The sequence below is a fragment of the Brachyhypopomus gauderio genome, chromosome 3 (genome assembly GCF_052324685.1).
Source record: "Brachyhypopomus gauderio isolate BG-103 chromosome 3, BGAUD_0.2, whole genome shotgun sequence".
In the NCBI taxonomy this organism is placed as follows: domain Eukaryota; kingdom Metazoa; phylum Chordata; class Actinopteri; order Gymnotiformes; family Hypopomidae; genus Brachyhypopomus; species Brachyhypopomus gauderio.
In genome coordinates this window covers 20,319,629-20,334,516 of record NC_135213.1, presented here as the reverse complement: position 1 = coordinate 20,334,516, position 14,888 = coordinate 20,319,629, and the positions used below count along the sequence as shown (strand labels likewise).

At 49.3% G+C, this 14,888-nt stretch overlaps 1 protein-coding gene across 5 annotated transcripts in view; it reads right to left on the bottom strand.

Annotated features, from left to right (window-relative positions):
• Positions 1–452: 452 nt before the first annotated feature.
• svild (supervillin d) overlaps positions 453–14,888 on the bottom strand; it is a 36,235-nt gene continuing 21,799 nt past the window's right edge. For 4 of the 5 annotated variants that reach the window (XM_077000175.1, XM_077000174.1, XM_077000178.1 and 1 more), the window contains exons 7-28: positions 14,231–14,661; positions 13,839–13,974; positions 8,854–9,001; positions 8,663–8,746; positions 8,501–8,581; positions 8,228–8,411; positions 7,856–8,028; positions 7,593–7,748; positions 7,215–7,351; positions 6,852–6,999; positions 6,281–6,426; positions 6,001–6,176; positions 5,423–5,564; positions 4,660–4,960; positions 4,249–4,506; positions 3,735–3,942; positions 3,513–3,646; positions 2,794–2,949; positions 2,516–2,659; positions 2,193–2,305; positions 1,753–1,902; positions 453–1,177 (exon numbers count right to left, since the gene is read on the bottom strand). In XM_077000175.1, the coding sequence (XP_076856290.1) occupies positions 1,091–1,177; positions 1,753–1,902; positions 2,193–2,305; positions 2,516–2,659; positions 2,794–2,949; positions 3,513–3,646; positions 3,735–3,942; positions 4,249–4,506; positions 4,660–4,960; positions 5,423–5,564; positions 6,001–6,176; positions 6,281–6,426; positions 6,852–6,999; positions 7,215–7,351; positions 7,593–7,748; positions 7,856–8,028; positions 8,228–8,411; positions 8,501–8,581; positions 8,663–8,746; positions 8,854–9,001; positions 13,839–13,974; positions 14,231–14,661 (3,693 nt within the window). In that variant the 3' untranslated portion in view covers positions 453–1,090. The remainder of the gene's footprint in view (positions 1,178–1,752; positions 1,903–2,192; positions 2,306–2,515; positions 2,660–2,793; positions 2,950–3,512; positions 3,647–3,734; positions 3,943–4,248; positions 4,507–4,659; positions 4,961–5,422; positions 5,565–6,000; positions 6,177–6,280; positions 6,427–6,851; positions 7,000–7,214; positions 7,352–7,592; positions 7,749–7,855; positions 8,029–8,227; positions 8,412–8,500; positions 8,582–8,662; positions 8,747–8,853; positions 9,002–13,838; positions 13,975–14,230; positions 14,662–14,888) is intronic. The other variant, XM_077000179.1, reaches the window with a different exon arrangement.

Genomic DNA, 14,888 nt, shown 5'->3' with positions numbered 1-14,888 from the left:
ACCATCTTTGGACTTTATTTATCGAACCTGGGAGATAAAAGCTTTATTTTTGTACTGTGCTCTGTTGATATTCAACAATGCACATCAGGATTAGGTACAGATAACTGCTAGGCACACTGATTTTTCACAGATCTAGCGTCTCATCAGTTGTAAATTCCTATGTAGTAAATTAGAACGTCAACATACACTAATGTTAAGGACCCACATTATTTTCTTACCCATGCTAACCTAAACAAAGCTTTTACGATACTGTAAGGTCTAATTATGACCAGGCTTGTTATGGAAATCGGTGGCAGTAATGACTTTGTGGTTACTGCACCATATAGATGGGTTAGAGGTGTCCATCATGGATTCCTGGGTAGTTAAGTCTGACACCTAGTGGTCAAAGTTAGAATGGTCCAATTCTAGTTTGGCAAGGAACAAAATGAACAAAACACACAAACCCACACTGGGCAGTTTTGTACATTGTACGATGTATTAATTTAAAAAGGTGAGTTACTGATAACTAAAGATATAATGTAGTACAAACTGGAAATCCACAGTATAAAGACCAGTCTCATATAACACTAGGATATATTTTACTGAACTACAGTTTGTCCTGGCATGTGCTGAACTGCACATACGTGCATACATGTATGGCTTTGAAAGCACTTTTTTGCACTTATAGTTTCTCACACACCTTTAGGGAGAGAAAAAGCATACACATTTCACCCAAGAAAGTTAGTGTTCTAAAACAATCCCCAATAAACATCACAGTTTCATGAAAATGTGGCTTAAAACATGGAAACATTACACATTCATAATTCAGACTTGTACAAAATTAGTCAAAGATGTTGTCACAGGATATCCTCAACTCATACATATTTAGAGTATGTAAGATGGTTTTTCAGCTCATTGGATTGCTACAATAATTGGGTGCCCCACAAAATTGCAATCTTAAAGATAATAAGCACTTTATCTGTTAAAAAGTTTCATACTGTACATTTTTTCACTATACATGAAGAGATTCTCCACACACACACACACACACACACACACACCTTCCGTTTCATGGAAGTGGCCCAGACAGGGAAAGGATGGTTCTCACTGTTTAAAAGAGGCCTTTACTCTTCTTTAGTTTGAGCTGTTTCCAGGTGGGGAGGGTATTGAACTCATCCCGCGTCGTTTCCAGGAGCGTCTGCGGAACACACACACAGTCACATCACAGTGTCATCTTGCATCAGAATCTAGCAAACAGGCATTTCTGTATATAATTAACTGCCCCAGTTTTCTACCAGCGTAGTTTGCATGGAAGATGTCCATCATAATGGGCCATGTGAAAAACCACACTGGAAAACCATTACGTCCAATGGACACTTAGACTTAGACAATCTTTATTGTCATTCATTGTACACGGGTGTATGCAGAATTAAACTTTGTTGCATTTAGGCTCGTACAGTGTACAAAGTATTTGGATATAAAGATATTAGTGCTGTCAATTCCAGGTGCCGCGATTAAAAGTCCTCACCAGGATTTTGCTCAGGCTTCCTGGATTGTGTTGATTCCACTAATTTTACCTGGATTGCTAATTAGAAAATCTAGCAAGCTTAAGCAAAATCCTGGTGAGGACTTTTAATCGCGGCACATGGAATTGACAGCACAAAAAAATATATATCCACTGTGGACATTTTTACTGGCACCGCGCTAGACTGTATCTCCAGCCCTCAAGCTGCACGGATGGCGGGTGTGAGTGGGCGTGATGAGGGGCGGTACCAGGAAGTCTTTGTCGGACAGGTAGAGCTCGAGGTGCAGGGGGTCCACGCCCTCGGGGAGTGGCTTAGAGGTCAGCTCCTCCATGGAGTACTGGTTCTGGCTGAGCTTGGATAGAGCCTCTTCCACGAGAATCACTTTATTCCGCATACCCTGCGTCATGCCACACACACACACACACACACACACACCCCAAGTTACATTTATTTCAAGACCTAGGCTGAATGCAACAACAAAGATATAGTTCACATTGTGTCATAACTGAAAGTATAATAATGTACTGAGCAGTAATGTTAATACTGGGTGTGGGGAATATTCTGGGTATGGGTGTGAGTGGAGCGTAAGGGGGATGATTCAGATGTGGGTGTGGTTTTAGGTGTAGGTGCAGAGGACGTTTCTGTGTGTGGGGTTGTGGGTGTAGTTGCGGTTGGAGAGCTCCATGCCTGCACTCTGATGCTGGGATCCTTCTCCCAGTATGGGAAGATGTTAGTGAAAGTGAGGGGCTCAGCTCCAGCCAAGATCAGATAAGCCTGCGGCGGCCGTTTGGAGTTCTTTGCTGCAGTGTGTACACACGCACGCACACACGCGCACACACACGCACACACACACACGCGCGCGTGCGCACACACACACACACACACACACACACACACACACACACTGAGCAAAGCAGGGCATGGTAAGAGTACAAAATGCTATGCTAATGCTATGCACACTCATGTCTCTGATGTCTATGGAATCCTGCTTTGAATCCATGACCCCTGACCTTTGCAGTACTGCAGGGTTGTCTCCATGGCACACTTCCTCTCGCTGTCCCAGCGGATTTTTGCGGAGCCGGTGCGCTCGGTGTCGTCGGGCTGCCAGCCCTGCCACAGGTACACCTCCATCCTGTTGTCCAGGAGGAATAGAGCTGTGTGGGGCGGGGTGAAGAGGCGGGAGGGGTGGAGGAAACACCATTGGATCAAACCCAGACACGCTGCACACGAGCGCCCAATGAGGTCAAAGGGCACGATGTGGATAGCTGAGGTGTGGTTGCATGGTTACCTGGCTGAGGGGCGGAGTAAAGGTTCTCCTGCAGGAAGGGCATTGCCATCACCGTGCTGGGAACTCTGGACGGGCTCAGCTGCTCCTCCCCCTCAAAGGCTCCACCACAGGCACTCAGAAAGAAAAGACGCGGCGTGAAGTTGTACTTCCCTGGATCTACACACGCGCGCGCACACACACGCACACACACACACACAAATAGTTGCCACCAAGCACACAAATAGTTGCCACCAAGCTTCAATGTTCCCATTTCTACAATATTTCTATTTCTAATTCCTTACCTAACAATGGTAGACAATCACTACCTCCAGAAACACAGTGAAGTTCGTTATATGAATGAACGTTATACATTCTGTTAACAGCTCCTCTGACAACTGAATGTACCAACTGAAAGGCCAAATCCCTGTTCCTAAAATGTAGATTAGGCTGCTTCTGGGTGTGTGAGTCCCCCTGATGTGGAGAGCAGCAGACAAAGCCGTGTGTACGCACGCACGCACGCACGCGCACACACACACACACACACACACACACACACACACACACACACACACACACACACACACACACACACACACACACACACACACACACACACACACACACACACACACACACACACACACACACACACACACACACACACACACACACACACACACACACACAGGACGCAACTTCCTGCCTGCTGTGAGGAAAGGGGCGGGGCCAGTTGGCTGTACCTTGCAGCATGCAGTCGTATGTCTTCCTGTCCTGCTGGCCAAGTGCGTCCCAGAAGTCCTGTGGCTCCGAGCCTTCCTCTATCTCCAGGACCTTTACGCTGCTGTTGCTGTTCAGTCCGAGCTCTGGGGGACAACTGCAACACACACACGTATGTATATACTGTATATGATTACATAAGTTATAATCACAGCGCCGTTTGGTCTGCCAGTCTGGAGACTCACGTGCGCGTGAGACGCTCCACTGTGGTCTTGGCAATGTCGCGTGTCCCGGCATGGGCCTTGCAGCCATGCCACAGGTAGACGGCGCCGTGGGCCATGCCCAGCAGCGCCAGGCAGCCTCGGGAGCGCAGACTGGCGCTGCTGCGTTCCACCTCCAGCAGAGAGCCCTCGCACGGCACGTCGCCACGCACGCAGAACAGCCGCCAGCCTCCTGGCAACCCACATGCACAGGAGCAATGAGCTTCCATCACCCGCCGCACTGGGGAGGTGCGTCTATGCAGTACTGTAGAGACACACAACTGCCCCTACACCTAATCATTTACATTTACATTTCCCACCTAGTCGGAACTTCAGTTTTCTTTTGGTACTGTAAAATTAGTAAGCTTGGTACTTTAAGCTTAGTGGCTAAAGAATTTTGATTTGAAAAGAAGCATTTCTAAGTAAAAGATGTGTTTTTATAATGTATGCTATAAAGTATATTATGTGTGTATTAAGTGTGTGTGCATTGTGTGTGTACCTGTGTTGTTGGCACTGTCCTCCCTGCAGCCTCTGTGAATGACTAGTCCCCCTTGGAAGAGCTGCAGGAAGCATGGTGGCTCCTTGCCCTGTGTCACCAGCACTTGTGCTCCCCTCTGGTTGCCTAGTTCCACGGTCATCAGAGCCGACGTGCCCCGCCCACTCACGCTTGAGTTACGCCCCTGCCAGAAGAAACAGGCGGTGCGCACTCTCCCTGGCCCAGAAGCACTCACCTCGCCCAGCTTCAGCCTTTTACCCACTGCAAGCACACACACACACACACACACACACACACACACACACACACACACACACACACACACACACACACACACACAGTGAGCGTACATCCCCTCAGTGATGGCACCCAGAATAGGAAACAGGACTACACTACCCATCAAGCCTCACTCACCCACGCTGGTGATGGAGTACTTCCAGCGGATGACGTAGGTGTCACCCTCGTGCAGCTGACCCACGCTCTCGGCCGGGATCTCGAAGTCATCAAACTCGCGGATGTGCCAGGCGTCCACGGCCACCGTAGCCAGCTCCGCCTGTCGGCCATCTTCTGTGCACACGTGCCCGTATCCTCTCTGCACGTCCACGCCCTCCAAGACCATATGCATGGGGTTTTCTCCCCCGGCCAGTAGGGCTTCTGCGTCGCATGCCTTCAGCTCGAAATCGTATGTAGGGGTTGAGGGCTGGTGCACTGGACTCTACACAGAGACCCGGAGAGGCCAGAGTGAGATGAAACACACACCAGGGAGTATCAGGCTCTACTCAAAGACTTTGGTGTGTCAGAGAATAATTGAAGGTGTGCGGTTGAGGCAGGAGGTTACGTGGTTAATGTTTAATGGCATTCCAACATCAGGAGCTATATATGGCAGGACCAAGGTTATTAATAAATAAAAATACATAAATAAGTGAACAGATACAGAAAATGACTAGAATAAAAAATTTGATCTACAATTAAATAGTAGACACTTTAACTGATATATTTTCTAAATGGATTTACTATTTACAGTACTTTAGAAAGTGGTGTAATATAAAGCAATTTAGAAAAAGTATCAAATATACTGTGCAGAGTAAAACTCTATATATGTGGATTCAAATTGACTTGGGGTAAGAACTTTAGATGTTGTTCTGGTGATGCTGGTATGGAGAGGTCAGCTCCTCACTTTCGCCTCCTCTGATGGTGCCTCCTCCTTCGGCGGCTTGCGCTCAGCCCAGTCCAGGAACTTCTCCCGGAACAGGGACGTTTCGTTGTGCTCCGACAGCCTGCCGAACAGAGCCCAGCCAGGCCTGCCTTCTCCCTGCCTACTTGCAGATGCAGACACACACACACACACATACATGTTCACATAGGCACGCACACACATGAATGTGCATACATACACAACGAGGGGTAAGAGACTGGCAGAGAGATCGATTCGAGGCTCAACTTCATACCTAAAGTCAACACAAGGGGGCAGTACTGTGAGTCCTGTGATGGGGGGGATTAATTTTACTGCTTTTCATACAAATCTGTCCTGCAGATGCAGAAACTGAATACAAGGACCATATCTATGACCTCACAGCTTTTTTCTCCTTTTAATTTTTTATGTCTATTCATGTCAAATAATAAAGAACGACCAGCTAACACACATGGGTTATGGAGCAATAGCTTTTTCAACAGTGGAACATATATGTTCAACACGTCACCGAAATGCCACACTAAGCAGACTGCAGCAGTACTGTAGATCAAATGATGACTCACTGAGGCATGTCCTTATTGGCTGAAGAGGGGTCAAGGGGGTTGACCCTGCAGGTGCTGTAGTCATAGGCTCCGCCCCAGAGCTGTTTACCCAGCTGCACGGCTACCTTTCTGTCGCTCAGAGGCACATCTTTCCCTGTCCACACGTACACCTCACTGCCAAAGTCAAACACGAGTGCCTGGCTTACACACACACACACGCGCACACACACACATAGAAAGATATGAACACACGAGCTGGGGTTCCATGTAGACATGGTGAACGGCTGCGGTCGTGTCGGACCTCTCTGGAGTTCAGCAGCGTCACGCTGGGGATGGAGGCCCACGCCTCATCATGAGCCACCAACTTATCCTCCACCAGCCTGTAGACCCCATTCGACTCCACAATTCCGCTCTCATACATCTCATCTTCCTCTGGGTCTCCGGCAGCTACATGGGAAACGTGCACACACACATACACAAGCATAGTGCAGACACATGCACACACAGACAAAAGACTTCTTAAAATGGGTTCGAGCCCTGATATCCAATCACGTGAACAAGCACCAGTATGTCTACCTCGTCCCTTCACTAGGCAACTGCAGGCCGCTGTCTTTCACAGTGTTTTACTGGCGTGCAATTACATACAGATCCGCTCTTCGGAGGTCAGAGGACGGAACGCCACTAGCCGAAATAGCAGTGGTACTGCGGTGGGGTATTGTGGATCCTCTGAGGCTGCCAGGCACAGCACTGTTGCTATATCTCTAACACGCATCAGCGTTGAGTGTGTTAGTGTGTCCTTCCACTTAGGGGGTTTGCTCAGAATGAAAAGCCATTAAGCACAGCTTTCTGCTGCATGTGTGGCTTCTCAGCACCTCTGTATTCGGTTTGACCTCCGAGAAGGTTCCAGAACTCCTTGGCGGAGCGGCTGTCTGTGTTGACGCCCTCCTCCAGGATGGTCACCTGCGGCGCCTTGCAGCCGAGGTCCCTCTTGGTCTGCACATACTGCGCCATCTCTGAGCCCTGCAGGCGCGCACGCACACACACACACACACACACACACACACACACACAGAACGTGTGCTTTTGTAAAGAGCAGTAATCTAAAACATACTAGCAGTAATCACAGTGAACCATGTGAATCAGTAAACTCACACACTCATCTGAAGGGCTTTCACACGCTAAGGCACAAGTGGGCTGGCGTACACTGGGGTGGGGGAGGGGGGTGCATGCCTTACCTTGGCCTTCTCAATAACGTTGGCAAACTCCCCGCTCCACAGGAAGCAGTGCTTGGGGGTAATCAGCAGAAAGCAGTCACCACTGTTCAGAGAGCGGGCGGTGGGCTCCACCAGACGCACCTGAACATGCCTACGCCCTGCACACACACATACACACACCATACAACATGGTTAAACAGCTTAGGTATACACCACAATCAAAATTCACAAGTTCAGGCCTCTCATTCCTATCATCACCTATCACCGTTTAATCATGGCACCAACTATTCCACTGAATGATAGCGTTGCTCTTAACCCTTTTGCTCCATGGCTAGCCAGCTTCTCAGCCCTGCCCTTCTACTTTTTGGCCCCGCCCTCTGGTTTGTCAGCCCCACCCACCTTTGATGTGGATCAGCATGAGCTTGTGGAACGGCACGGCGCTGTTGTTGGTCACCACCTCGGTGGACTTGACACTGCGCAAGTTCACGTTCCTGAAGTTCTCCTTGCTGGCTAAACCGGCCAAGGCGCAGTCCGCCAACCTCGAGTGCTTGGCCACTAAGAACAAAGCGGAAGGAACAAAGCACACAGCCAATCAGCATCGCCAACACCACTGGCTCACAAGCAATGCGACGGGGCTCCTGTGGGAGCGTGCTGGGCCTCACTCCGCTCCACTTGGATCCTCTTGGTCTCCACGCTAGCCACGTTGAGCCTCTGCTCGGTGTAAGCCTGCCTCAGGTCGTCTCGCGCCGCCAGCGTGCGCAATGGGTTCCTCGAGCTCTTGTTCCTGCGCGAAGGCCTCACGGCGCGCTTGTGGTCTGCTACTGCTGAGGTCAGCCTGGACAAGGACCAGCGAGAGCCAATCAGAGGTTGAGCTCTGTGCCCTGCATTCATGCACGAAATACAGCAAGGACGAGAAAATGGATAGAAGGCAGTGGAAGAGAGAAAGAGAGGAGAGGCAAAGAAAGAGATAGAAGAGTATGATCCTAATGGAGAAGAGTGAAGAGTTTCTTCTCAAGGATGAAGACGCCTCTTACTTTGGTGTGTCGGAGTGGACGGAGCTGAAATCCTCTTGGCCACCCAGGAGCTCCTTGGAGCTCAGGGACGTGGGAGACACGCACTTGTAGAACCGTCCAAATGTCTCATCATCATCCAGCACCATCACCTCCTTCTCCTGCTCCCCCGTCACCTCGATGGTGGAGGGTTTACTGCCCCCAGTGCCTTCAGGCATGGTTAAACACGAGATCCCATTACAGCTCAAGCTGAAGCAATAATGCAACACGTCAGAGGAGCAGCAGACCGGAAATAACCTTTGTTATGAAGTTTGTCCAGAAAAGACTCCAGCTTGTCAAGCCTCTTGTCGCCCTCGGCATCAGGTCGGGTGGAGATCTCTGCGGAGAAGATCACAACTTAGTCTCCGGTTCATCACTTAAACAAAGCTGTAGGTCTTCAAGTCAGCTTGGAAGGTGTACCTTCTAAAGGCTTCACTGGTGTGCTGGTTCCTGCCTTCTTGTTGACGATGACAGGAAGGTCTTCCCTGCTGGGAGAGACGAGGCCTGGGGGAACAACACGCCGACCGCGGTGAACAGAGGACTCGGGGCCAGAGGGGTGGAGTCATCGTTATGAGGAAGCCATAGTGTCACTCTGTGGGGGCGGGGCTTACCTCTCTTGGCCATGCGTCCAGCCACTGAGAACTGCGTGGAGTCATTGGAGGCGCCTTTGCCTTTCGCCTTCCACTGCTCCTCCTTCTCCTGCAGGATCTTCATGCGATCAGCCAGGGACATCTTTGGTTCCACCTCGGACGAGGACTTCTGTAGAAAAGAGAGTGAGAGACAGATAAAGAGAGAGAGAGAGAGAAGGGAAATTAAATGTGTGAACTAAGATGTATGAACTTACTGATGAAGAATGCACCAGGTTATAGCAGAGAAACCAACACATGCCGATCCTGCATTTATATGCAAATCTGCAATTTCTCCCAAGATAAGTATCTAACTGTGCTTTAGACCATGCACTGAAGGTCTCTGCTTCCCATTTAACTGCAAGCCAGTCTCCACCTCACAAGCATGCATCCACCTCTGAGCTGATGCTGGCACATCTGCCTCCAACACAAGGCTCCCTCAGCCAGTGGGAACCTCCATGACACTCCGGAGCCCCCATCATTAAACTGCAGAGAGAAGCTGACCTTGCTGTTCGCCCACAAAGCTCACAACGACGTGAAATAAAAGTCCTCCCCACACCAAAGACTAATGTGTGCTCGTAAAACGCAACTCGCTCAAAGCGCTGTGGTTGGAGAGAGACGCCAGATTCATGGTTTCATATGGTTAGATTTAAGGCAGTGTTGTATCAGTGCTGGTACTGCAGAACTGTACGCAGAACAGAAATATTAGAACAGCAATAAAATTCTAAAAATGGCAAAAAAATTACTTTAGTATGGCTTTAGTATTGCGGCTTAAGTCACGGCTACGTAAGCAGATGCAAACTTCCATGAACTCTCTTTCATGAACATACAAATGAATGAAAATCAAAATCAGAACAACTAAAATCTATAATTGAAGATTTACTCACACAATCTAGATTTTGTTTACAAATGTGTATTTATAATTATCTTTCACAAGAAAATGCACATTTACCAGTACATTTACAAGTCCTTTCACAAGTGCCAAGTCCCACTCCATAACCCTGCTGGCAGAAAAAAAAAGATTCTGCCATCAAAATGAATGAGCGTGGACACAGGGTCTGCCCGGCCGCCCCGGGGACCATTCTGCGCTTGTTATTAATGCGAATGCTCTGTAACGCCTGTGATTGATTCGAGCGGCCTGGCTGGCCAGCAGGCGGTCCCGCCAACACGCACACGCAGCGAGGTAACCGTGTCCCCTTGCTTTCATCACTTCTTCCCACCACTCTAAAGTTCCTGGACGCCGACTCGTTATAATAAAACTTCCTAAGGAATCCATGGCCTCCGACATGGTGGCATCTGGTCCCATTAGCATGGAATACAACACTGGTCAGCTGACATGATCCGGAGGGAATTTTAATTAGTGCTACAGTGAGTGGGCAGAAACTGGCTTGGCTGAACCAGACTGAAGTGTGGCAAAGAACTGGAGACCAGTGTTTCCAGTCTGCACCTTGGGGCAAGAATGCATTGGCTGTGGCCAGAGAATGAGCCGGCGTTCAGTTCCACTGCACCCAGTCAGACTGTAAAATACAGGCGTGATCATAACGTCTGAAGTGAGGTCTGGCATCAAACCGTGAAGCAATTCAATTCAGTTTGGGTCCCAAAAGCCCCAGAGGAACTCTATGAGGACCTAGGCACCCTGCAGGGGAAGCGATCATCCTCAGTCAACCCACACCATGAGGTAGACCCTCCCTAAACGAGGTCTGCATGGGCTGTAATAATCCCAGGTAATGCTCTACTGGGGGTCACCGCTCAACCTGTATTAACATCCCACAGGGGTGAGCAGGAAAGGGGCTCAGTTCCAGAACACTTAAACCCCCCCACCCACCCCCACCTCCTCAGTGTCAACATCTGGAACTCAGTAACATGTGGTCATTGCAGGTGTCCCCTGCTTTGCCTGAGGAAAAAAAACAGAGCTTGTAAATTCTTGGGCTTAACGGTTAGAGTCTGGGGATAAATTAAAGCTGTTGAAATTTTGGTCCCTTCATGGGAACACAAACACATGCACATTGGTATACACACTCGCTCGCACATGCACACATACACACACAAAGGTGTGCCAAGAGTCTTGGTGCTGGAGACAATTATGTAGGCAAAATCCCTGATAGTGAGCAGGCAGAGGGAGCGTGAGAAGAGCAGGCCTGAAGCCCTCGAGCTTCACAGGAAAGTATCTCCTTCCTCAGCGCTCGACGCACCGGGACCCGGCCGAACCGATGTTCCATTCCTGAGGTCCAGCAGTATTCAAAGAGAGGCATGAAAAAAGGCCTTCTGGAGTGCAGCCAACAGATTCAGAACAATAGCTCCCCCAACAAGCAGGACCTAAGCCAAACTCTAAAGCACAAATTATTCAAAATACATAGAGGAGCTCTACCCAACCAGCAGCACCGCCAGCAGAGCTGGTCAACCAGAAAAGGCACAATTACAGTTAGAGGTTACAATTACAGTTACAGGTTACAGTTACGGTTACTGGTTGTGGCTGTGGGTTCAAGAGTTCATGCGTTATACACGCTGACAAACACATGCAAACTAAGGCCCTTCCCACACACCCAGGTAAGAACGCACACCCACCCACACACACACACACACAAAAAGGCATCGCCCCACTCACCTGAGGATAAAAGACTACAGTCTAGGCAGACGGAGAGAGGACAGGGAGAGGAGAGGACAGGCGCCTAAGGTAAGCAAGGAAGGAAATGCGACTGTAGGGAGACAAGAGAGAGGACAGCAAATTGAGACACAGGCTGCAAATAAAGTCAAAAAGCAGAAATGGCAGGAAGATTAGCCAAATCAGACTCGACAAATTCAGATTCTTCGGATGGCCTAATAATGATGTACGTTCAACAGCACCGGTCCCCTTCAGCCAGATGGAGGATCTCACCAACAGGTGTACATGGAGAGCAGACCCCAAGGGCAAGTTTGGTTAAAGCAGAGCTGGGATCCCAGCTGAAAGGGGGAGGGGGTCTGGTTGAGGTCATCACTGTGTTTCTGGGGCTGTTTTCCCATGCGGTGATATTATCCCTGTGTTTTTAGTCATCTCTGTTTTAGCTGAGCTGACACTTGTCAAGTAAGCTCTCCAGGGAACTTGCCTCAAAAGAGAGGAAGAAAAAGAGGAAGAGAGAGAGAGATCTTGCTCTGATTCACTTGGAATTGAAATTACTGAAGAGAATGTGTCTCAGACCTCTTCACGGGTTTTGAGAGTCTTCCCAGTAACTTGATTCATTTGAAACGGTGCAACTTGATAATCCTTAAGAGGACAAGGTTTCAAAATGGTGATGCATCATATGGTGAGTCATTTGCTATGAAGCAAATGACATACACATACTGGACAGCTATGAACTCTAGAAGAACTCCAGCAGAAGTCCAGCAGTTCAGCTCCTTACTGCACTTCTTTAACTACCCAAACTCGTCGTCTGCATGACGGTGAAGCTGTGAAAAAGCGCTTTGTTGGCGGCCCATGGACACCATCAGCCAGCTAACGGAGCCCAGCTGCTAGCAGTAAGGCGTGATTTGAGTCGAGGTAATGGAGAGAATTGGTTCCTCTAATCTCTCTCCGCCTCATTCCCATTCTTCCTCTCTCACAAGAGAGTCAACATCTGCTGCTGCTCAGTAACCCTGGGGGCAGAAAGCAAGGCTCTGGTTTAACCCAAACTCCCAAAGGTATTCGTTTAGCCTTCTATCATCAAAACAGCACGCAGTGCTCCAGTACAGTACACTGGACGGCTGTTCTATGAAACAACACCATCCCAGATTTAACACCCAATCATTTCTCTCAGTCTCCTTCAGTCTGCATGCTTTCTGTATTGTACTCAGACATCAAATCCCTCAAGGGACTATGGACTTTACACAACCCAATGACTTATTCGTACTTGATCTGAAGCAATCCTGCACGCCAGCATGACCCAGCCTATGATGTAGATGTCTGCAACCTCTACATCCACCCCGTGACATCGGAGTCCAACATCATCTACGGTACCAACGCTTACAATATACAAGCTGCTCTTTTAGCAAGATCTCACATTTGTCTCTTTGAACCCGAAACAACACTGCAGAAGCACCAAGACAGACCAAGCTGGCTTGTTGGGAGAGTCTTTGGGTTGAAGATTGAGGTTGTGTTTGCATACAATGTGCTTTTCTGAGTTGGTGCCCATTACACACATCATCAGAGAAGATGGGCGGGGCCAAAACTGGGTCTGACAAACAATGTACGGAGAGGGAACACGTTCACTAGACAGCCTCGCTCCACGTGTATGGACATGTTTTAGCTTAAGGCAGTTCGTCTTCTGAAACAGTAGAAACCTGAGAGAGGTTTTGAGAGGAAGCATGCCATGTTAACTGTTTGTCATGTACGTACGTGTGTGTCTGTTTGTGTGTGTGTGTGTGTGTGTGTGTGTGTGTGTGTGTGTGTGTGTGTGTGTAAGGGTTTTGGCATGATAGCTGTAGTCTCTCTGAGAGTAAGTCTTTCTGAATGTCCCCCTCCCCCCTGATTTAGCTCTAGTGGTGTGGTTGGCTCTGCTTTGCCCGGTTTCCCAGGTTGCCTCCCCAGGACATGGCTTCTCTCTTCAGGCACACTCCTACTACAGGCCCTGGTTTCATGGCCTCCACCGCCACACAACCAATACAGATGAAACGTCCAGTCAAACAGGCTATTCTGAGCATCTAATTTAGAGCCTCTGCGTTAATGACTGTATGACTGTAAAACCATGGAAAAAATGCTCTGTGAGACAGTTTGTGTGAATATCTGCAAAAAACATACGTTAGTTCACAAATCTTACCCAGGCTGCCTCAACTAAAATTTAATACCATATAAAACACACAGGCCAAAAAGACTGTGTGGTTTGATTGAAATGACTGGAAACATAATCAACACAGTACATAAAGACACTTATTGCTGTGATTTTACTGCTTTGGAATTCCTGAATATGTGTGTGTGTGTGTGTGTGTGTGTGTGTGTGTGCGCATACATGTGTGACTACCTTCTTTTTCCAGGCGTTCTCAGAGTCATGCAGCTGAGTGAAACGATCAGCCAGGGACGTTTGGACCATGTCGCTGGCCTTGGTCTTCTTCAGCTTGCCACGCCAGTCATCCTCACTGCCTGGCCCGGCAGCAAGCCTGAGGAGAGAGAGGGAAGGAGGGTAAGAGAGAAGTGGAGAGAGAGGGAGAGAGAAAGAGAAGTGGAGAGAGAGGGAGAGAGAAAGAGAAGTGGAGAGGGAGAGGGCGGCAGGCAGAGTCACAGTGAGGATTCCTGGTCCTTACACTTCCTCTCACACTGTTTGGATATCAAGTCTGTGATACACATTGGTTTGTGCTGAGACACCATGAGCTGATTCTCTGCCACGCTATTGGCTAACATCTCCTCCACCTCTACCTGTGCATGAGGGAGGAGCTTGAGCTGCTGTCCACGCTGCTGTCCAGGTCCTCGCCCTCCTCCGACGCGGAGAACGACGGCGTCCTCTCCACACTGCATGGGGACGGGGGCGTGTCGCTGGAGCTCTCCGTCCGCGCTGGCCCATTCCCTCCATCCACCCTGTCCCCCTCTACTTCATCTTTGTCGTCTCCTTGCTCCTCCTCTTCCTCCGGTCCTGCGACGGCGGGTGGCTCGACGGCGGGCACCCTGCTGCTCTCGGGCGAGGCTTCCGTCAGATCCGCCTCCAGGCTGACCGAGCGGCTGTTCTTCAGGATCCCCCGGAGGCCCTGCCTCTCTGGAGCAGCACCCAGGGCTCCGTGCTCCTCCTCCGCCTTCTTGGCTGTGGGGCCCGGGTGGGCTTCCTCGGGGGGCCTGCCCATGCTGGCTACCTCCTGGAAGGGGAGCACACCATATCAGTAAAGGGTTCCGAGAGATAGTGGGCAACCCTCTCTGATGTTCTAATCTGCATTATGACCTGCCATATAACCTGCATTTTTCCGCACAGTCTACACCTCACTGCTATCTCCACAGAGCAAAACTACTGTGATCCCATCATAAATGCTTCAGCAAGGATGCTCCTCACAGGATGAAAGAGAATGTTAGTCTTCAGGAGTACCTC